The sequence below is a fragment of the Diceros bicornis genome, chromosome 10 (genome assembly GCF_020826845.1).
Source record: "Diceros bicornis minor isolate mBicDic1 chromosome 10, mDicBic1.mat.cur, whole genome shotgun sequence".
Taxonomy (NCBI): domain Eukaryota; kingdom Metazoa; phylum Chordata; class Mammalia; order Perissodactyla; family Rhinocerotidae; genus Diceros; species Diceros bicornis.
The window spans coordinates 41801064-41825723 of record NC_080749.1 but is presented as its reverse complement, the minus strand read 5'-3'; the positions used below and the strand labels follow the sequence as shown (position 1 = coordinate 41825723).

Below are 24660 nucleotides of genomic sequence, written 5' to 3'. Positions count from 1 at the left end.
GGACTTACTAACCACTTCCTAATTCCTCTTGCTTTCACCTCAATTGTCACCATTTTTCACGTTCAGCCAAGTTAAGGGAACGTGTTGACTTGAGCCAAGGAAAGAAGGATAGCCTCAACAACGTGAAATGTGTCATTTAACTTTAACGACAAGACAGCTTAAAATATAGATGATCTTAAAGGATCTGACAATGCCAACTTGGAATGGGAATCTTGCATAGCTTCTTCATAAACCAACTAAACATTCCCTCCTTCAATGTGACTTGATAGTAGCAACAATTCCTTCCTTAATTTCTCATTCTCAACACCACACTAAGAGCCTCGCAGACAGCCGGAATAATAGAGATGAGACCCCTATCTGTACGGAGACAAAATTAAATAATAAAACAAGAATAAGTAAACTGGGGGTTGGCCTGGTGGTGTAGTGGTTAAGTTTGCATGCTCCACTTTGGCAGCCCGGGGTTCACGGGTTTGGATCCTGGGCATGGACCTACACCGCTCATCAAGCCATGCTGTGGCAGTGTCCCACATACAAAATAGAGGAAGATTGGCACAGATGTTAGCTTAGGGACAATCTTCCTCAAGCAAAAAGAAGAAGGTTGGCAACAGATGTTAGCTCAGGGCCAATCTTTAGCTCAGGGCCAATCTTCCTCATCAAAAAAAGAGTAAGTAAACTGACGAAAAATATTGAGGTGCTATAGAAAGCATCTATTATGGGGACTAGCCAGTCTGGTATTGGGTGGGACTGTATTAAACCAAGTACTAATTAAGAGTCTCCATATTCCTGCAGCTCAATCTTTCACTGACAATACAGAAAACCAAACCAGCAACTTTTCCTTCCTCTCTTTAGAACACTTTTTAAATTGCAGCACTGTATCTCAAAGAGAGAAAGAGAGAGAGAGATGAATAAATGAATGAATGAAAGAGGGTGGCTTTCTGTTATTAAAAAAGTTTCTAGCTGTCAAAACAAGAAACTGGCTTGGTTATAACCAGAGGCATGTAATGCCAATGCCAGAACATACAATGAAAAGAAAAAGACTGTCAAAAAGAATTTGTAGCACTAGCCAACTCCTTGAAGGAAGATGAACTCCATGGAGGAGAGGAAATTTCAGAAGAGCTAAGAATGCTGTAAAGAATGTCATCTGGCTATCAGAGAATTAATACCAGAGATCTATCAATGGCGGACAGCTGAGAGAGAGACAGGGCATGAGAACAGAAGTAACAGTGGGAAAAATTAGTTGGATTAGACTAAATAGCAGGTGGGGAAGCAGAGAAAGATGAGAATGGGGAATTAGCAGAATAAGCTCAATGAAGGGCTTAAAGCTGAGTGAAAAAAATTTAAATTTGAGACAAGAACCTCAACCCACCATTTATATGAAATGTCCAGAATAAGCTAATCTATAGAGACAGAAAGCAAATTACCAGTTGAGGAGGGCTAGAGGTGAGGAGGGAAATGGAGTGTGACTTCCAGTGGATACAGGGTTTCCTTTTGGGGTGATGAAAATGTTCTGAAATCAGATTGTGGTGATGGCTGCACAATTCTGAATGCACCAAAAACTATTCAATGGTTTACACGGGTTTTATTACGGTATGTGAATTGTATCTCAATAAGACAATTAAAACTGAATGAAACAAAAACCCACTGAAGATTCTGATCCAAGTGAAAACTGAGGAAAGAAGCCCCCCTTCCTTATGCTGAGGGGCCCTTCACAAAGCTACGGTGAGGTCTACACCAGGAAACCCACAACCCAGTCCCCGGAATCTCACAGATCTTCTGCGGCCATCTCCAAAATACAAACCAGGGCTGGCCCCGTGGCTCAGCGGTTAGGTGCGCACGCTACGCTGCTGGCGGCCCGGGTTCGGATCCCAGGTGCGCACCGATGCACCGCTTCTCCGGCCATGCTGAGGCCACGTCCCACATACAGCAACTAGAAGGATGTGCAGCTATGACATACAACTATCTACTGGGGCTTTGGGGGAAAAAATAAATAAATAAATACAATTATCAAAATACAAACCAGATGAACCTGCAACTTGGTTTTTCAAATTATACTTGAAAGAAATCGCAGGTGACTGAAGAAAATAAGAAGCTCAACTGTCATCCCATTTGATTACACGTTAACGTGGAATTGAGTGGGGTTCAGTCCACAATAAAATGTAAAATATCCCTCAAAGACCTGTGCACAACCCAGCAAAAGGGAAAGAGTTGAATTGTTCAGTGGAGCGTTGACATTAAACAGAGGAGCAGAGGAGGACCTGAACAATCCCTCCAGGGGCCCCCACGTCTGTGATCTGAAAGGCACCAAGCTGGAGACCTGAGACACAGAGACGCCCAGGCCCACCTGCAGAAACATAGATGCAGTCTGTCTGGGATGAGATGTAAAAATAAGGGCTCTTAAATTCCATGAATGATTCTAATGTGCACCTGGGACTAGAAACTACTGAACTAATCAGAATTACAGAGAGGGCAAGAAGTGTGCAAAGAAGTCAATTAAATGTACTCAAGCCATCTGGCTAAGCAGCCTCAGAGTCTGGACTAGAATGCCTGTCTCCTGACCCTCAATTCAGGACAACCACACCTACTGGGGGGTGGCGAGGGGGACTTAGAAAATCCTGGCCTCGAAACAGCGGTCAGATCCCATTATAAGAAAATAAAGAACAAATCCCTGAGGGGGAATAAGTGACCTTGAGATTGAGCTGGGAAGACTTCTCTTCGTGCAGGGATTTTGCTGCCCTGCTACGTGTCCTAGTGGGACCCGATCCTCAACAAATGGAATTAATTGGTGACAGGGGAAAATTTTTGTAACTTCACAGGCCAGATCTGATCTGGAAAATTTTTTACCCAATGAGCCCAGTGTTATAAAATAAACACCAAGGAATGTAAAAGCCATTGCTTCATTCTCTCGGCTGTACGTGGAGCCAGTGCTGTCTGCAAAGAACAGGGCGGGCGCTGGCCAGCCGACCTTCACAGACCACGCTAAAACTCTGTTAAGAAGTGCCTGGTGAATGCTCTGGCTGACGTGCATGGAGCCATTACGTTACCAAGCAGTGTGCTTCTTACCTATAATTCCACTGTCCTTGCTTTCCAGGGTGGAACTAGGGCTGCTAATGGTCTCACAGGGACTTTTGTTGGCTGTCGTCTTGCTGACACAGCTATTCAAGGTTGAGCAGGGGCTATCGGTGCTAGGAGATGCGGTGCTGCTTGTTAGTGTGGAGCAAGGACTGATGCCTTGGCTCAGAGCTGTGCACTGCAAGATGAACGGAAGGAGGAGTTAGCACGGCTTACACAGGACGCTTCTACACATTCTTTTGTTTTTGATGCTGAAACAACGGAACTAAAAACAGGAAAATGGAAAACAGTTTTCAAAACCTAGGGAGCTTAATATACTTATGGTCTTCCAAATTTTAAAAGAGAAATAACCTTGTTCTGTTCCCCTCCCTTATGATTTTCTTTTTTTATGAAAACGGCAGTCAGAAATAATTTAGTGGGAATGCACATTTGTAAAACAGAAATAGCAAACAAGCAGACTTCCTCTCATTTAAAGTCTGCAGAAGACAAATGGGTTCTTTGACCTCTGCACGGAAAATCTGGGGACTCTGTTTTGTAATGTTTCACAAGCATTGCAACCTGATTCAGTTCCTGAAGATTTATGGGCTGTGCGATCAGGGGAAGGAGATGTGGCCACTGCAATCTCAAGGCAAGACACCCTCGCAGAGACCCTCACGGCGGGGGGGGGGGGGGGGGGGGGGGCAGAAACTCCGGCCCCTCATTGCTATTCAAATGCACACCCCTCGGAAGTGGCAGGCTGCTGTTCCCTAGGATGGGGAATGTTCTCCAGTAGATGAACCATTTGATCTCACCTTATTTTGTCTCTGCCTCATCTCCTATAAATCTTTTCCTCACCCCAGTGACCCTCCCAAATCTCAACTGCTAAAAAAGCACAGGAAAGCATATACCAAAGCAGCCAGATGAGAAGAATGGTGCTATAAAGATAAAAGTGGTATCATTACTAAGGAATTCTTTCAGCCATCTTAATTCATTTAGCCACTCTTCTCCTGGTGGTGACTACAAGGTTAATGTGGACTTTTCCTTAGCTTCTGCACTATTTTGCTTCTCCCCACCTTCCTGCTGCAAAAATCCACAAACAAACCATTACAATAAATTTCAGTTTACAACAGCACAGACTCATCTGAGTGAACAATGACTCCTCCACTCAAGGAGGGGAGAAGATGGTTATCCCCTCATTCATCCTCTGAGCAGGTAGGAAACGCAGTGTCTTCCTCGGGCATTACCATGGTTTCATTTTTTTCTTCAATGGTTATGTGTGTGGCACTTGGGATCCCTTCTCCCAGTAAAAATCCCAGCCTTGTCAACAGTTCTTGAGCTGCCGGCGAACAGCTCGGTTCATTATCGGTCTTTGCTTCTGGAATAAAGAAAGAAAAGAATGAAGATGCCCCTCTGGGGAATTTCAGTATTGCATCTGGAGAAGATGGCACTACAGCTGCTTGTCTGGTTCTTTTGTGTATTTTTATAAAATGCACAAAGTTTGACAATGTTGCCTGTCCTCTAGCAATACATTCTAATTAAGAGGCTGTGACAGGTTAAGAAAACAGTAGAAGAGAAACTCCAAGTGCAAAGGGTGAAATATTTGACCTGAATCAGAGGAACACAGTGTCATTATCAGATAGCAATTCCTGTTTCCGTGTCATGTGAAAAACAGGTACTTCAGACAAAGGTAGAAAAAAGCCTACCCTTCATCTTACTCTTTAAAAGCACAGTATGGCCAACGCCAACAGGAGGCAGAAATAACGTAAAACCCAAGTGGCATGCTGGCAGAGACCCAGGCTACTTAGGTATTAGGGTAAAACTGAAATCCAAGCTCTCATTAAACAAGATAGGGGCAGGACTACTTTGGTGGAAACTTGCTGTGCATACCCCACAGCAGTGAAAGTCAAAACCAGGATTCCAACTGGAGGGTCAATCATCAGGAATCCATGTTAAAACAAAGATTTTTAAATCCCAGTGAAATGTGTCCCAAGACACAGGACCCGGTAACGCATCCTGTGGCCCAAGCAGAGATGTAGAAAAATCGGGCTGTTCTTAGCATAGTCCACAGTAAATGTTGGAAGCCCATTTACCTGAAGGTCACAGGGCATGCTGGGAAGCCTTTCTTTTCTCTGGTCTCCCTAAGGCTGGTCACCTCACTTTTCACACTTAACAGAATTTTATTTTTGGATTTGATTTAAATGTTGAGCTGTAGGTTAATCTTGTATCCAAAAGCCTAAAGAATCTTAATTATGGTTGACAAAACGGTATTTGCATCATTCTAACACCTCTCTTACATTTGTAAATCAGCATCCATCAGGGAATGAAATCAAGTATAAAGCAAACTGTGCTTACAGAAGTTAGAACTTAAGAACAATATGCAACCTGCAATATCATCACACATCCTAATGTTTTGTTCTTTTTGGTTAACTGTCTAGGTGCCTAGACTCATATATTCATCAACCAATTTTCCCCAGATGTGGAAATCTGCAGGTCTTAGAAAAATAAAATGAGGAAAGAAGAAGAAAACTGCAATGTTACCTTTGAGCTATGACATCGCCACTGAAGTTCAAAGCTAACTTTGCCTTTTGTAAAGAACCACAAAAATCAAAATAAGCAGAGCTGAGAAGACCATCTGTATCATCCTCAACCACATATCAGTTTTGCTAAGTCATGCTCCCAGGATGGCAGCTACATGGGAAACTAGGCCAGCTGTATCTTCAAGAAGGAAAAGTACTCCACCCCTTGCTTGCTTGCAAGAGCTCCCAATGTTTGGGGTAAGAATAGGAGCTGTTTGCCATCTCGGATGTTGTTTAGTTACTCTAGAAAACTGAAGGAGTAAAATAACGAAGGCTTGATGGTTCTGGGTCATGTGAATTAAACTCATGACATGAAGGGCAATGGACCCAAGCCAACAGGGGCAAGAGAGCCACCCAGGGGCGGGTCAACCACACCCTCAAAGCCACTTTACAGGAGAGTTCCCATCCCACCAGAGATCTCCAATCACGTTCTGATTCTCAAGGTACCATGGGCATTTGGGAAAGGAAAGCAGGAACCAAATCAAAGCAACACAACCCAGGCACACCCAAGGGCTGACCCGCTTCAGAGCAGGATCCGTCCCACCCTACCTCGCCCCAAGGCTCAGGCAGGGCAGCTACTTTATCTCAGGTGGCAGCTGGACCAGAGGGAGAGAACAGGATGCAGATGGAGAGGGGAAGGAGTGGGTGAGCGGGCAGAACTCAGCAGTTTCTCTACTCCACGCCTCCCTTTCCTTTCGAAACAATCTCTATACTGCTACCAAGTTGTGACTGCGCCCCAGAACATCTAGCTTCTGGTTCAACCTGAAATACTCTGGGAAAGAGCCAGAAACTACTCCCAGTTGGCAGCTGCTATGGAGGCAAGGAGAGCAGCTGCCACAAAATTTACCCTGATGACAAACAAGCCACAACCTCTGGCTCACTTGGGGCCTGCTCTGAGACCCTGCATCCTATGCAGGTCCAGGGAGGAGGGTGCCCCTAGCAGAGTCACTGCTGCCTCCAAATTGCATTTGCAGACAGACACCCCAGATTGTCAAGGTTTTCATTAATATATATACATATATATATCTCCAAAAACAACTAGTCGTCCAAACCCCTCCCCTTCAGACAAGTTGAGGAGCAGCGGCAATTCCAGGTTTGACGTCTGAATTGACAAGAGACATCCAAATTCATGATTAACCTGGTCTCTTAACTGTTCAATTTGGACTCTGCTGCCACCAAAGTTCCAAAACCCCACTGGGTTTGGGATGAATGAACAGACGTCCTGTATTTCAGTTTTTGCATCCATTAAACCACTCCAATTTTATTTCTTCCAAAAGCTTCCCAACTGTCTTTTCATATTATTCTCTCTTCTAAAATGTCATCCTAGTGACCTTCCCCTCAGAAGACCCTGCAGTCTGAATTCCTTAATCCATGTCATGCCGTCTGCATCTTTCCTTCCCTAAAGCACAGAGCCTTCTCTCACTGAACTCTTCACTCTGGCAGAAGGACCCCTGGGTGAAGTGTGACAGTGCCATTTTGGGAGAGATGAGTTGCCTGGCTCACACTATACGCTCAACTGTGAAATGCAAATGCAGTTCTACTTCCATAGTCAATCAAACACTGAGATAAGAACAGACAGGATTTTCTTTGAGCTAATTCTTACTCCAAAATGACTCCCAAACCAAAATCCAATGGGACAGTCTAAAGGGAGAGTCTATTTTATTTTCTGTAATTAATATTAAATCATTCATCAATAATGGGTGTATCTTACCCAATACCAGTGGGATGAGGCCTGGAGAGAAAGATCTCATCTCTGAGCAATACTTTACCTCTCACAGAGTTATATATCCAAAGAATTTACGATGGCTATATTTGGAGTTAAGAGAATAACTGGCCTCACACTCCCTAGGAATCCATTAGGTAAGTAGACAGTGACAGTCCTTCCAATTATGTTTTCAAGGAATCCTTGGTATCACACCATTGTGGAATAACCACATGGAGAGAGGCAAAGGGAATTTCTTGGGTCACTTCCCGCCTGTGTCTTTTTAGCTGTTGGAATACCTGTTGGAATACGTTTGGGGCACGAACACTCAGGCGCAGTCCATAAACTCACCAGTTCGCCAATTACTGCCACTGTAACTTCAAACTATTTGTGCCCTTTATCATCATCCCCTTACCCTTCTCTACAGTCTCAGAAGAAAGGAGGTTCTTCATACTAAAGCTATTCTGGACCCCTTACAGTGTGAACCTCTCTAAACCTGAATTTCCTCGTCAGGGAAGTGGCCATAACCTCCTTCTTATAAGTTGTGAGGCTCAAAAATAAAAATGTGTGAGAAACACCTTATACGACAAACATCTTTAAATAAGCTGCTATATCAAAGTTGGTCATTATTTCTACCAACTTAAACATCAAGAGCCCACTGTCTCAGTATTATTTCATTTTCTGGTTTCAGGGATTCATATCTATATTCAGTGTGCTTATATTTCACTTAATTTTTTCTGTTTATAATTTTTCTGCCTTAAATAACTTTTTCTGAACTCACTATTCCTTCAAGACAATCAATTCCCTTCTTTTGCTGATTATCAAACTGTTCCAGCTTGGCCCTCACTGCTTGTATTTCCCATCTAATCATTCCCTCTTCTTACAGCCAGACTCTGTTAGAACCATAGAGATCACTGGAGATTACCAACCATCGTTCCATCGGGAGAAACCTTTTTTCCACTCGCATCCTCCTCAAACTCTACAGAGCATTGGGCTTTGTTGACAATATTCAGTCATTCACTAGCACGTGACCTTGAACAACCAACTTAATATCAGTTTCCAAGACAGCACTTCTGAAGCAGGTCTCTCAAATGCATTATGGCCTTGATTGATGTTAAACCCCCTTCCTCTGCCTCCACCTGTCCATAATCTGTTTCTTGATTAACTCTTGCCTTCGTTGCCTTTTATTTACAAGCATTTTCCTGTTTCTTTCCGGCTGCTCCTTCTCCTAAGCCATCACCATTCCTCCCTCCTTGGATCTTGAAAAATAGTATTTATAGAGGAAAACCTATCTATGAAATTGCTTTGGTTCTGTCAATAGTTGGTTTCTAGTCTGTATTGTGAAAACATATTATCGTACAAGTGATCTTTAAGCTTTTCATCTCATTCGCTCCATAATGAAATTGTCACCAAATCTCACTATTTTTTTCTTTCAAAACGTCTCCCAAATTAGCCTTTTCCTCTTCAGTCACACTGCCACTTATCTGTAAGTCCTCATCCTCTCAAGTCTAGATAACTATTAGACTCTGGGTCAATTTTCTCATCTATTTTTACTTTTCCTTCTCTTCTTTCCCTTCCTCTGAGCCAGTGGTTCTCATACTTTTTGGTCTCAGAGTTCACTCTTAAAAATGAGGACTCCAAAGTGCTTTGGCGTATGTGGGTTAAATCTATTGATGAATGGAAAAAAGATATTCCATGCAAATGGAAATGAAAAGAAAGCTGTGGTAGCAATACTTCTATCAGACAAAATAGACTTTAAAACAAAAACGGTAACAAGTGACAAATAAGAGCATTACATAACGATAAAGAGAACAATCCAACAAGAAGATATAATACTTGTAAATATCTATGTGCCCAACATAGGAGTGTCTAAATACGTAAAGCAAATACTAACAGACATAAAAGGAGAAACTGATAGTAACACAATAATAGTAGGGGACTTTAAAACCCCGCTTACATCAAAGGATAGACCATTCAGACAGGATATCAATAAACTTTGGCCTTAAATGACACATTAGACTAGAAGGATTTAGTAGATGTATACAGAACATTCCACCCCCAAACTGCAGAATACACATTCTTTTCAAGTGTACATGGAACATTGATCCAGGATAGGTCGCATATTAGGCCACAAAACAAGTCTCAATACATTTAAGAAGACTGAAATAATATCAAGCATCTTTTCTGACCACAACGATATGAAATGAGAAATCAACTACAAGAAGAAAACTGGAAAAGTCACAAAGATGTGGAGATTAAACAAGATGCTACTGAATAACTACTGGGTCAACAAAGAAATCAAAGGAGAAATAAAATATCTGGAGACAAATGAAAATGAAAACACAACATACCAAAATCTATGGGATACAGCAAAAGTGGTACTAAGAGGGAAGTTTGTAGTAATACAGGCCTACCTCAAGAAACAAGAAAAATCTCAAATAAATAATCTAACATTACACCTAGAGGAACTAGAAAAAGAAGAACAAACAAAGCCCCAAATTAGTAGAATGAAGGAAATAATAAAAACCAGAGCAGAATTAAATGAAATAGAGACTAAAAAGACAACAGAAAAGATCAATGAAATTAAGAGCTGGTTCGTTGAAAAGAAAAAATTGACAACCCTTTAGCCAGACTCACTAAGAAAAAAAGAGAGAAGCCTCAAATAAATAAAATCAGAAATGAAAGAAGAGAAATTACAATGGATACCACAGAAATACAAAGCATTATAAGAGAATACTATGAAAAGCTGTATGTCAACAAATTGGGTAATCTAGAAGAAATGGATAAATTCTTAGAATCATATAACCTTCCAAAACAGAATCAAGAAGAAACAGAGAATCTGAATAGACCAATCACTAGTAAGAAGATCAAAACAGTAATCAAAAACCTCCCCAAAACCAAAAGTCCAGGACCAGATAGCTTCCGCAGTGAATTCTACCAAACATTCAAAGAAGATTTAATACCTATCCTTCTCAAACTCTTCCAAAAAATTGAAGAGGAAAGGACACTTTCTAACTCATTCCACAAGGCCAACATTACCCTGATACCAAAACCAGACAAGGACAACATAAAAAAAGAAAATTACAGGCCAACATCACTGATGAATGTAGATGCAAAAATCCTCAACAAAATATTACTGAATCAAATACAACAATACATTAAAAGGATCACACACCATGATCAAGTGGGATTTATTCCAGGCATGCAGGGATGGTTCAACATCCACAAATCAATCAACGTGATACACCACATTAACAAAATGAGGAATAAAAATCACATGATCATCTCAATAGATGCAGAGAAACCATTTGACAAGATTTAGCATCCATTTATGACAAAAACCCTAAATAAAATGGGTATAAAAGGAAAGTACCTCAACATAATAAAGGCCATATACAACAAACCTACAGCTAACATCATACTCAACAGTGAAAATCTGAAAGCTATCCTTCTAAGAACAGGAACAAGACAAGGATGCCCACTTTTACCATTCTTATTCAACATAGTATTAGAAGTCCTTATCAGAGCAATTAGGCATGAAAAAGAAATAAAAGGGATCCAAATTGGAAAGGAAGAAGTAAAACTGTCATTATTTGCAGATGACATGATTTTACATATAGAAAACTAAAGAATCCACCAAAAAAAACTATTAGAAATAATAAACAAATACAGTAAAGTTGCAGGGTAAAAAATCAACAAACAAAAATCAGTTGCATTTCTACACACTAACAACAAAATAGAGAAATCAAGACTACAATCCCATTTACAATCTCAATAAAAACAATAAAATATCTAGGAATAAATTTAACCAAGGAGGTGCAAGACCTGTACGCTCAAAACTATAAACCACTGTTGAAAGAAATCAAAGAAGACACAAAGAAATGGAAAGATATTCCATGCTTGTGGACTGGAAGAACTAATAGAGTTAAAATGTCCATAGTACCTAAAGCAATCTATAGTTTCAATGCAATCCCTATTAAAGTCCCAACAACATTTTTCATGGAAATAGTAGAAAGAATCCTAAAATTTATATGGAACAACAAAAGACCCTGAATAGCCAAAGGAATCCTGAGAAAAAAACAAAGCTGGAGGCATCACACTCCCTGATTTCAAAGTATACTACAAAGCTATGGTAATCAAAACAGCATGGTATGGGCAGAAAAACAGATACAAAGATCAGTGGAACAGAATTGAGAGCCCAGAAATAAACGAACACATCTATGGACAGGTAAGTTTTGACAAAGGAGCCAAGAACAAAAAAAACAATGAAGAAAAGAAAGTCTCTTCGACAAATGGTGCTGGGGAAACCAGAGAGCCACACGCAAAAGAACGAAAGGAGACCATTATCTTACACCATACACAAAAGTTAACTCAAAATGGATTAAAGACTTGGAAGGTAAGACCTGAAACCATAAAACTCCTAGAAGAAAAGCTAAGTAGTATTGACATTGGTCTTAGCAGTATCTTTGCGAATATGTCTCCTCAGGCAAGGGAAATAAAAGAAAGAAATATACAAATGGGACTACATCAAACTAAACAACTTCTGCATGGCAAAAGAAACCATCAGTAATCCAAAAAGACAATCTACCAACAGGGAGAAGATATTTGCAATCATATATCCAATAAAAGGTTAACATCCAAAATATATAAAGAACTCATACAACTCAACAACAAAACAAAATACAATCCGATTTACAAATGAGCAAAGGATCTGAACAGACATTTTTCCAAAGATACACAGATGGCCAACAGGCACATGAAAAGATGTGTTCAACATCACTAATTATTAAGGAAATGCAAATCAAAACCACAATGAGATATCACCTTACGCCTGTCACAATGGCTGTTATTAAAAAGACAGGAAATAACAAGTGTTGGGGAGGATGTGGAGAAAAGGGAATCCTTGTACACTGCTGGTGGGAATGTAAACTGGTGGGGCCACTATGGAAAACAGTAAGGAGATTCCTCGAAAAATTAAAATTAGAACTACCATATGATCCAGCTATTCCACTCTGGGTATCTATCCAAAGAACAAGAAAGTACCAATATGAAAAGATATATGCACCCCTATGTTCATTGCAGTATTATTCACAATAGCCAAGACCTGGAAACAACCTAAGTGTCCGTCAACAAATGAATGGATAAAGATGTGTGGAATACTACTCAGCCACTAAAAAAGATGAAATCTTGCCATTTGCAACAACATGGATGGACCCTGAGGGTATTACAGTAATTGAAATAAGTCAGCCAGAGAAAGCCAAATACTGTATGATTTCACTCATACGTGAGAGATAAAAAAAACGACATACAAACACATAGATATAGAGATCAGACCGGTGGTTACAGAGGGGCGGAGGTCTAAAGGAGATAAAAGGGCACCTGTGTACGGTGATGGATGGCAATCAGACTGGGTGGTGAACATGATGTAAGCCATACAGAAGTCAAAATACAATGATGTCCACCTGAAATTTACATAACATATAAACCAATATTACCTCAATAAAAAAATAAATTAAAAAAAAATTTGAGACTACAAGGAACTTTGCCTTTGCGGGTTATATCTATTGATATTTATCATATCTACTGATAGTGATCTTAAAACCAAGAATTTTAAAACTGATAGTTAATTCATTTTAAGTTAATAAAACTTATTACACGTTAACAAGTAACATTTTTAGTAAGAAATAACTATATTTTCAATTTTAAAAGTTAGTTAAGGGGCCAGCCCCGTGGCGTAGTGGTTAAGTGCACACGCTCCGCTGCTGGCAGCCTGGGTTCAGATCCCAGGCGCACACCAAGGCACCGCTTGTCAAGCCATGCTGTGGCGGCATCCCATATAAAGTGGAGGAAGATGGGCACAGATGTTAGCCCAGGGCCAGTCTTCCTCAGCAAAAAAAAAAAATGAGGAGGATTGGCATGGATGTTAGCTCAGGACTGATCTTCCTCACAAAAACAAACGAACAAAACAAAACAAAACAAAACCCTCTCAGAAAAAGGGGACGGCCCAGTGGCGCAAGCGGTTAAGTGCGCGCGCTCCGCTGTGGCAGCCTCAGCTTCACCAGTTCAGATTCCGGGCGCGCACTGACGCACCGCTTGTCTTCCTCACACACACACAAAAAAGTTAGTTAAGAAGAATGGCATTGTTTTACATTTTTGCAAATCTCTTTTTAACGTCTGATTTAATAGAAGATAGCTGGATTTTCAGGTCTGCTTCCTCAGACAATCTGTTGTGATATGCTTTTTTGGTTGAAGCATGTGAAGAATTGTGGCCTCAGACAGATATGTAGTTGGGAAAGGAGGACACCTTTCAGATAATTACAGATATTCTTCTTTGATACCTCACCAAAACCTGACAAGTAGCAATTTCTTAAAGGTTAGTCCCAACGTTGGACTCTGAATCCGTATCAATGAACTTTTTGTACTCTGTTACAGCAAAATTCAATGGTCTGTTTTATGCTTCAAATGGGTTTTTACCCATGCAAGATTTGGTAACATGCATTGGGTCATTTGGAAAACACAGGTTTTGCAGATCTTGCAAATGTTGACACATTTTATTATACAATACAAAACACCATATTCATTAATATCACCACAGATCTCAATTGAAAAGTCCTGGGAAGCCACCAAGCTCAATGTGACAGGTACAAATTCCCCAAAATCTAATTTTCACTTGAAAGGTCAAATTTTATCATTGGCAACTAATCCTGTCAGGTTTTCTTAAAAATTGAAGTGACACACTCATTTTGTTCCTTTTTGAGAAAATGTGTGTCAAATACCCAATTTCAAATAACTATGGTTTGTCAGTCATTCTTTCAAGAAAAAATGACGTTCCATTAAAAAAATGGCTAGTTCAGCTTGCAATTCAGACAATCACACAAGTGCTTTTCCTCAAGACAACCATCATGCTTCACCATGCAGCACAAGTGCTTTATGCAGACTTCCCATTTCATCACACAGAATAGTAAAAAGATGGGTATTCAAGGGTCAAGATTTAATAACATTATTTTTAGTGCTTTGTCAAGGACATTCTTCAGCGAATCATTTTTGATGCAGATGCATGGTGATGAAAAATACTACGTGCAGCCCTAGTAGAGCAGGTGCCCTACCCTGATGTGTACCAAAGCATCAGAAGTCTTACCAACAACTGCTTTTGCACGATCAGTACAAATGTCAATGCAAGAGAAATGGGAATACCTTCTTAGCGTTATCATGAAAAGAGTTTTGACCTCATGGACCCCTGCAAGGGTCTTGGAGACACTAGAAGTCCACGGCCCACACACTGAGAACCTCTGCTTTAAGTCTTCAATTGCACTAAATTCTCCCTTTTCTTAAAAATACATTTAAAAACAATACGTGCACATACCCCTCACCTTTTTACATGATCTCTCATCTTCTCTTACCTGCTCCACTCCTTGGAGTAAAAAAGGGGTGATCTATCCTCACCAATTCCATTTCTTTTCTTTTCTTTTTTTTTTTTTTTTGTGAGGAAGATCAGCCCTGAGCTAACATCCATGCTAATCCTCCTCTTTTTGCTGAGGAAGACCGGCTCTGAGCTAACATCTATTGCCAATCCTTCTCCTTTTTTTTTTTGTCCCCCCAAAGCCCCAGTAGATAGTTGTATGTCATAGTTGCACACCCTTCTAGTTGCTGTATGTGGGACGCGGCCTCAGCATGGCCAGGGAAGCAGTGCGTCGGTGCGCACCCGGGATCTGAACCCGGGCCGCCAGTAGCGGAGCACGGGCACTTAACCGCTAAGCCACGGGCCGGCCCACCAATTCCATTTCCTTATCACCTACCTACAACTTAAACTCATTCACCTTCACAAGTCTCCTGAAACAGCCCTGTTAGGCACAGTAACTTTTTTTTTAAACAACCCATCTCCTCTTTTGATTTTCCTGTAGATTTTTGACCTTGCAAATACTCTGTCCTCCAGGGAAGAAAGCAGCAACTGTCGTATCAGAACAGAGACTCAGAGGGGAAATTCATGGTTCCAAGATACCATGTGGTCTTGTGGATTCTTTTCCTACCCTTCTGCTGGTGCTTCCTCCACCTTATTCAAAGCTCATGAATAACATACCAGAGTTTCTCGGTTGTCCTCTCAATGACCTTTTTTCCTAGTCTAGTGCACCTGGTCTCATCATGTTCCCTTAAAGCAAATGGCTGCCCAGTTTACATCCTGAGCTCTTTCTTGAGCCCTAATTTGATTCTCCAACTCTTCACTGGACACTTTTGCCTAAATGTCCCACCAGCACCTCAAACTCAACATGCCTGAAACCGAACTCAAACCAAAACAAACGGTTAACTTTCCTCCAGTGTCCTCTTGATAGTCATCTCAAAGCCTTGAAGTCATCATCTTTGTCTCTTACAGCCCTCCAGGTCCTTGCAATTCCTCAAGAATCTTCCCATTCATCACCTCTTCTTTCCTGATCCTCCTGTTATAATTTGAGATCTTAATCTCTCACTTAACTACTGAAAACATTTTCTAACCACTCTCCCTGATCTTAGTCTCTTTCCTGCCCTACTCCATCCTATACTTTGTTGCCAGGTAAATCTTAAGGCATAGCTGTGATTAAGTCTTTCCTGGCTCAGCACCTCGATCTGCTCCCAATTCATCACACAGCTTGGATTAGTCAACACTACTTCCTCCCTTGGATTATAGTCACTCAGTATACAGGTCTTTAATCCCCAACCAAACTCTAAGACTCCATGAAGAAAGGACCTATGCTTGCTAACCCACCTCAAATAGCACCCAACACTGTGCTTTTCACGGCATAGGAATTTAATTACTATTTATTTAAGGAAACGCATAAATAATAACCTCTAATCTCTCTTACACCGCACACATACGAGGCATGTTCCCATTCTGTACTTTCATCTAACTAAAACCCTATTCAACCATTGGTCAAATGGTGCATCACCATTCTAAGAAGCTGAAAATTAAATAGCAGGAGCAAGGTTACCTTTGGGAAAGGAAGGGGAATATGATCAGGAGGAAATACGGTTATGTTTTATTTCTTAAACTGAGTAGTGGGCAGACAGGTACATTATTCTTCATACCTTTTTCATTCTCTACATCTTTTTGAATGTCTGAAATAGTAATCAAAAACATAAGGTATCAATATTTACTTAAACATATTTCTTAAAAAGACCCACTCCTCCCAATAAGATAGTTTTGTATTTAATTATTCTGCTCTTTCATATGCATTAATTTTACTTGCTAACCAGACAGCCAGAAAAAAAAGTTTCATCATATTTTGAGATTGATCTTCACCAAGCAATGACTCATAAGACTAAAACTTTCTCACTCCTCCCCATCAAAGCTTGCTCAAGTAGCTAATGATAGATTAAAGCAAACCTAAATGGATTATAGTTGCCCCTAATTCAAAGAAACATAGGTGTGAATCCTATTATAATTTAATAATCCTCTCTAATTTACTTGGCTTTTTATTTTCCCTTTCGGCAGAGGTATTGTTCTGTGGGTAAATGATATTTTTTCCCCTAAACAATATCTTGGTTTAGCAACAGGAAGTTTATTTGCTAAGAACACATTCTATATGACATGCAGCTTATTAGGTCCATTCGACAGGAAAAAGGGGATTGTATTTTTGTTTGAGGATCTCATTAAGTCACTCTTTTTTGCCAGAGTAGAAAATGCTGTTTTTCAAAAATATTTTAAAATACTGAATAAAGTAGAATGTCTTTCCCTAAAGATGTTTCCAGGTGAATGCAAACTTTAATAAACAGGTTCTTTGCTTACAATATAAATGTTCACCTGCCCATATCATATAACCTACTTCCCAGATGGCTAAAATACGCAAATTACACATAAATACCATTACCTCTAAATTAATGAAAAAATTCAAAGTGGTCATTGGTTTTGTTTTACTTTGGTTTCTATTTCAAACAGAGAGCTAAGAATCAAAAATTTATGGAGCTACACAACCATAAAGCAAGGCAGCTTAGTCTGGAAGGGTATTTCAAACATTTAGGAATAACTTGATATTTCACAAGTTTATGTGAAATTTCAAAAGCATTTCACAAGGAGCTGTTTTCAATAGTTTGTTAGTCTGGTGAACACTGAAATGCTATTAATGACAGCACCCAGAAAAGTGTCTTAAGAGAGTTAAAAAAAAACGCCCAAAGGAAATATGGAAAGTATAAGAACAAATTTTAAATTAAAGCTTAAATGCCGATGCTGTTATTAAACCCTAGAAATTAGGGTTTGTCCATCATGCATCTGTACACGCTTGGGTTAATACTCAAACTCAATTAGTTTTAGTTCCCTCCAGCCTCTCCTTTAGGTTCAATGACCTGGACATAAAATTTACACTTTAATATGGCAAACTTAATTAACCCCATTGAAACGTAAAGGATTCCATGGGGAATACAATCCTTTACCAATAGTCAAGTTGAATTTTTTTAGGCAACCACCTCACCTCCTTTATCACCAACAGATAACTCTGCTGAGGCTTCCACCCACATCATGGCTACCCACACAAGACCATGTGCCCAAAAACATGAACTACACCCCTTTCCCAGACTCCTAAAGAGGGGAAAATATATTCTGTTGCTTAATCCTAGGCGAAATTTCTGGAAACTTCTGATCCATATTCACAGCCCAGGTATGTCATAATTTCAGTTCCTGTAGAGACTGATGATGCCAAATCCAAGAGCTCAGGTCTCAGGAGTGAGTGGGCATGCAACTGCAGGCCACACCAGCATTATCAATCACTTTACTTGAATTTAGCTCAGCTGGCAGCCAAGCATAAGAATGCCCCTGCCTCCCCAGGAAAGACAACCAATTCTGTCTTGGACAAGAGGAGAAAAGTTGACAATGGGAACTATTTATAACCTCTTTTCTTTGCCACATAAAAATCCTAAATTTCTCCCCCATTCTTAGCCCAGAAGGAGTCCCAAACTCTAGACAGGACCTCAACAATACTCCCTGCCAGGGAGGAAGAGGTTACATAATGGAGTCTAGGCCAGCCAAAATGCCAGGGGCATAACCCAACCAGGATTACAAAGGCTTTGAGGGGTGGCGAGAAGGGTAAGGGGCGGCAGGCTTACTCTGAAATGGAAAACAGCTCTGTAAATTCGATTATTGATATTCACTTTAGAGGAATAGGTATTTTCCCTTCGACACCCAGAATAGAAATGAGAGAACAGATCAACACACGGACACACCTTGTACACATGAATTCACAACAGAGAGGGTCCTCGTATGTGTAGGATGGCCATCCTAACCAGACGCCACTGTGGACTCTCCTCTCTTCACCACCACACACCTGGTGCCCTGCCCCTCCTCAGCACAAGTTCTAGTGTGAGCCTCCTACCTAAACCAAACAACGAGGTGCCTGGACAGAAGGAAATAGAGTGGAGTTTCTCATGGCAAGATGCAGGCAACAGCACCTCTTCCCTGCCCAAAACGCCCCGCTCCCAGCACCATCTTGTCCCCCATGGACCCAAACTCCTCTTCCTGATTTTCATCTTCTGCCAGTCCCTCCTCTCAGCTCATTTTTAGCTTTATTTTTACCACCTCCACCCCGTTCCATTTTCCTACCATGTCCTAATTTCGTCCCCACTCCCCACCACACACCAGCAGAAACAAAATGCTCACATGGTGGTTAGAACATAAAGGAGCTGCACCTCTCACCACCTGTAACCAAGGAGAGGAGGACACCAGGTATTCCAAAGTGAAAATATGGATGAGTTTTCCAAAGTTTAAACTTATGCCCACATTGAGGGTAAACAGGCTTCCCTACATAGGCCAGGATCCCTAACCACACGTTTCTGTAGGAAAATAGGACATAAGTTCAAAACACACAAATTAAACACCACAGAGTTGTGAGCTGGGGACTCCCCAGAAAGGAACAAACATGTAAATTCTTGAATTGATTTAAAAAAAAATAAAGAACTATTAATACATCTATTAAATGCTATAAGTTCATAGTGTCTGCTATACATATTTCCAGATAGAAGAATAAAGCAAAATATAAAATTATTTCATGAAAAGGTTTCAACCCATTTGGAATTTTTTTTTTTTTGCCCCTGCTTCAACATTCCCTAAAGAAAAATTTTAGATGTTAAAAAAAATGAGAAGCTTTCAAAGGCTACCAAATGCTTTTCAGAAAGCTAGTTATTATAAGCTTTGTCCAGCTAAACTTTCAGCTTTTCAGCCAAAGCCTTTAAAATATTCTAAAACGATGGAGTACTAAAAAAACAAAACAAAGTCTTGGAAGCAGCCTACCGGCTGGCTTTTCATATTCCCCCCATGCCAGGGAGGTCAAAATAGAGAGGAAATAAGATTCAACCCTAAAACACTGCATATGCACCTACTCCACTAGTCCTACGCTGTGTATATAATTCCAAGAATTTACATTAGCTAAACAGATCTCTGTAACTGCCCAAGGGGAAAAAACCTCCCAAATACATTCAGTTTAGCAAAGCATTCCTGCAAGAGGCACTCAAGTTTCACTCAGAAATGGAGTGTCATTATGTAAAATCTTTAGGGGGGAAAATCATTGAAAACATGTTCTTACCATTCTCATTGGGCTCTGTTGGCTGGGACACGTCTCTGAACGGGATTATAACTGCGTCTCCAGGCACTCTGGGGCTTTCCACATACTTGGGCTTCCTGACGGGACCTGCAGTGGGAAAGATCTGAGTGTGGCTAATTTTTTCCAGATGCAAACAAAGCTTCAGAATGTACAGTGTGTGTCCTCACCAGGACCCAAATATGCCTAAAGGAAGAGCCGGCCCCTTCCCCTCCCTTGAACACACACACGGTCATTTCAGTACAGACGGGAATGTCCAGTCCGGGCTGCCAAAGGAGAAACGGGTAAGCTCGGTTTTGAGAATGTAAACTCTGACAAAAACAAAAGCTGCTCTTTTGCTGTGAAGTCTCTACAGCTGTCTTTGGTGTATGTCAAGTAAGTGATTTTGACATGTTCAAACCTGGACGGCTTTTTTTATTTGGAATTTTTCTCTAACTGGGACAAAGATGATTTGGGTCACTTGGTATCTCTGAAGTCAGGAGGCAAGGATTACAAACAGCCAGCCTGTAATATCAGCACGCTCTGAGCAGCCATAGTATGCAGGCATTTTATCAGACTGGTGACGCACGGCAATTGTGTGGGGCAAAGATGATTGCTTTCTTGGCGGCTGACATAGCTGCCTTCAAAAAGGCGTAGCAGCCAGTCTGGCAGGCGATTCGGGGACACAAGAGAGCCTGAGAGTCATATCTCTCACCTCCCCCCCAACCCCAACTTGTCATCAGAAAATCAGGAATTCTTAATAAGACTGAATGGAACCCTCACACGTTGCTGGCGGCAATGCACAGGTGCAGCCACTTTGGAAAACTGTTTGGCAATTCCTCAAAAGGTTAAACATAGAGTTATGGCCCAGCAATTCCACTTCTATGTGAATAAATATTCACACAAAAATTTGTACACAAATGTTCCGAGTAGCATTATTCATAAAAGCCAAGTGTCAATCAACTGATGACGACAAAATGTGATAAAGCCAAACAATGGAATATCACGGGGCAATAAAAAGGAATAAAGTACGGATTCATACTACAATGTGGATGAAAGCTGAAAACATTATGCTAAGTGAAAGAAGCCAGTCCCCAAAGACTACATATCATATGATTCCATTCATATGAAATGTCCAGAACAGGCAAATTTACAGAAACAAAGTATGAACAGTTACCAGGGGCTAGGGGATATGCAGGCTTGTGGAGTGATAGCTAAGGGGTATGAGACTTCTTTTAGGGGTGATTAAAAATGTTCTAAAATTAGGTTGTGGTGATAGCTGCACAACTTTGTGAATATACTAAAAACTGCTGTACTCTACACTTTAAGTCGGTGAATTGTATGGTATGTCAATCATATCTAAATATAATGGCTTTAAAAATATATATACTGCCTATTCTGTGTGTTCCTTTCAAACATCACATTACATTTTGGTCCAGAATCATCCACTTGATTCTCATTTTCCTTGGTTGCCTTATACCTAAAGGGTGCTTTTAACAAGGCCACAGAGACAGGAAACCTTTCCCATCAGTAAGAGAAAGGGTGGTAAGAAGAGTGCCAGATAGGGATCCACAGCTCTCCCTCCTGCTCTGCCCTGAGCCATGGCCCTGACCCTCTCAGGGCCTCAGCTCAGTCACCACACACTGAGTCAGGAGGATTCTGAGCATCCTTCTATGTCAGACACCTTACACATCTGAGCACTTCAATTCAGAGTATGGTTTATGGTGCGAGATGCTGCCATCTAAAGGTTTCCTGCAAAAGCATCTACACTACTATAAAAATAATCCAATTCCCAGCCAGCTATAATGGACTACCTCCTAAAACAGGCTACGTTATCAAAGAAGCTTACAGTACTTGACAAATAGGGATATTATTTCAAACTTTAGAAACTACGGTTTTTAAATGGCTAATGTAGTATTTAATCATATGGCTGTCTTCATAATTTATTTAATGGTGTCAGAAAGGGAATTTTTTAAAGGTTAAAATGGAATGGTTATGGGAGGGGAAGGGAGTATATAAGTGGAAAATGTAGGCTCTAGAATAGTACACAAAGTACGATTCATATTTTATCTAAAACATTTGTGTATCCATATAGAAATATGCACAGGCGGAAAGACAGAGGGGGAGAGGGGAAATGAAAATAGTTGCTGTGGAGGAGCCAGAAACTAGGAAGAAAGGTCCCAACAGAGCAGGTAGAAATGGAACCAGGAGAAATAGAAGAACCTTTCTACACTTTTGATTCCCTACTTACTCCCTATGGTGAAACAGATTGTGGGCATTTTTTTTCCCCATCATCTGCTCTCTTCCATTTAAAGGACTTAGGGGAGGTAAAGCCCTTTTTATTTTTATTGTCCAATGACTTGCATTGCCCAAACCAGCCACCATGAGGCTGCTCAAGAGACACCTGTAAGTTTCCATTCACCTAACTCTTCAGGATACAGTAACAGCAAAACTAAAGAGATCAATTTCCAGGCTCCAAGCTACCTACCCCATGCATCCTTCAAAAATATTCTCTAATAGTAAGTACTCTCGTAAAATGTGGGCTGTTTCACATGATGTGCAAGGTTTTTACGAATGGTTAGAACACCGAACCCCAACATCACCCAGAGCCTTCAGAAAGCAGTCATGCCCATCCATTTGTCTGTTAACTGTGTTCTGTTTAGAGGCTGACCGCTCACTATAAGAAATACTCAACACTGTCCTTAGTGAGGGTGTTAGGAGCAGAGCCTCTGGAGTTGGGCAGACCTAAGTTCAAACACGGTCACCCTCCCTCCCCAACTTGGGCCTCCATATGTCCCAGAGCTAACAGATGAACAAGTGAGCCTCCTGCTGCAAGGGAAAAATCCATGAGAGCAAAGACCAGGCGGATCTGGTTCCCAGGCTTAGCACAGTGCCTGGCACGGTGAGCAGCGATGCTAGATACGAAAGAGACATAGCACATAACCAAGTAAATAAAACATGGATTCACTGGCTACCCAAAGCTAAGCACTTACACTAATTCATTCAATTCTAATAACTTTTGGAGAAAAGCACTATTTCCCCCATTTTTAGGTCAGGAAACTGAGGCTCAAATCAGTTAAACAATTTGCTCATGGCATGCACACGGCAAAGCAAGAATTCAAACAGTTTTGTGCTCTGTGCAGGTTTGAAGCCCATGTACTAAACCACCACTCAGCTCTTATAAAACCAGGAAATCTACACTAAATGTGCAATTCTAGAAAAGGCTAGGACAATGGAACCTTCTACCACCCAATCATCCATGGACTTCGGCTGTGTAGTCAACAAATCTTTTATTCATGCTCTCTTGTCTCTGATCTCCCCTCACTTTTACTGGGAGTTGAAATATTAGGAAGTGAATATAAACAACTGCTCTCCAACATGATCCTTATTTAAATTGCTTTTCACAAACACCTGAACCTCAAACGCTATAAAACAAGATAAACGTATAACTATAGAGGTTTTATTCTTCCCTCCTCTCAATCCCTCATTAGAGAGTGTTTGCACTCTTTCCATTAAACGTAGCAGATGAACTCTCCTTTGCCTTCACTCCCTTTCAAAACACCATTACAGCTGCAGTAAAGGGGTTTAGGAGAGACCAACGGGGAAAGGAGACAACGAAAGGCAAGCCACCAAACTCCTGAAAGCGGGAAACAGATTGCCAAGGAACAGGGGATTGAGCAGACTAGAAAAAGTTAGTGCTTGGGGGGCGGGGGCTCAGACCCGGCCACACAGCCTTAGAGACGCCAGATGCCTTTGAAGGCAGGGACGCAAGCGGGACCGGAAGAAGAGTTGAAATTTATTTAAGGGAGAGTTAGGTCACCAGGACCCCTTCCCAAGCCGGGGAGCATTCCCTCCTTCATCCTGGGGGTGGAGTTTTTCTCTGGAAAGGCTGAATTCCAACACCACGGAGATTTGAGAGCTAAACTCTTGAGTGCTATGCTCAAAAACTGGGATTAAGAAAAATTCTACACGCAGACTGGTGGGCCCCAGACGTATCTCCCCACTTGGCTCTGAGAAGGCTGACAGCAAGTTTGCCAGCTTGCTCTCTCCGGGGACACTCACCAAGAGAAAAGACTATAAATAATCACAGCTGGAGACACGCCGCCCCCCAAATGGCAGATCCACGGCCAATCACGCTACCACAAAGCCTGCCCTCCACAGACACCTAACCCTCTCAATCAGCTTTTTAGCACCTCGTACTTATATACAAACTAGGATCATCAGACAGTCAAGGAAAGACCCTACCCTGACAGTGACCAAAACAGGTTAAAAAAGAAACTCTGAGGAATGAGAGAAAACAAGAGGAACTCCCTCGAGAAAGACAGGAGCTATTGCTTCCACTACACAAGGGGCTACTAGAACAAGGGAGATTCAGGGTCCGTGAGGTGGTCAGCTGAGCAGATTGCAGAATGAGGACAAGTAGAGGCCACACCAGTTAGGAGCCACTGTAATACAGTTTAAGTGATCTTACACTTAAACTGCCATCTATGAAACCACAATGACACTGATTTCTATGCCATTGAAATGAATAACTCCCCTCAAATGAATTGGCCATATTCCTCATCACCAGAGACCAAAACTGAAAAATCCATCTCCCCAAGATCCCCTTACTCAGGGGAAAACGAGGCCCAGCACCTTTCTACACACAGCTTTTTGTTCATTTGTTCATTGAAAATGAAATGTTCAACATTCCCCAGCACAGACTACCTTAAAGTAAAATAATTTCCCCCTCTTTGTTAAACCAAGTGCTGTCAACTTAATCCCCCCAAATTAACCAGAATGTAGTACTACATAATAATTA

At 41.1% G+C, this 24660-nt stretch overlaps 1 protein-coding gene across 11 annotated transcripts in view; it reads right to left on the bottom strand.

Moving 5' to 3' along the window:
• The window catches only part of TANC1 (tetratricopeptide repeat, ankyrin repeat and coiled-coil containing 1), a 230894-nt gene that overhangs the window by 71372 nt on the left and 134862 nt on the right, over window positions 1-24660 (bottom strand). For 8 of the 11 annotated variants that reach the window (XM_058549031.1, XM_058549030.1, XM_058549027.1 and 5 more), the window contains 3 exons: window positions 19866-19970; window positions 4293-4423; window positions 3061-3247 (listed from right to left, as the gene is read on the bottom strand). In XM_058549031.1, the coding sequence (XP_058405014.1) occupies window positions 3061-3247; window positions 4293-4423; window positions 19866-19970 (423 nt within the window). The remainder of the gene's footprint in view (window positions 1-3060; window positions 3248-4292; window positions 4424-19865; window positions 19971-24660) is intronic. The other 3 variants (XM_058549033.1, XM_058549037.1, XM_058549036.1) reach the window with 2 other exon arrangements.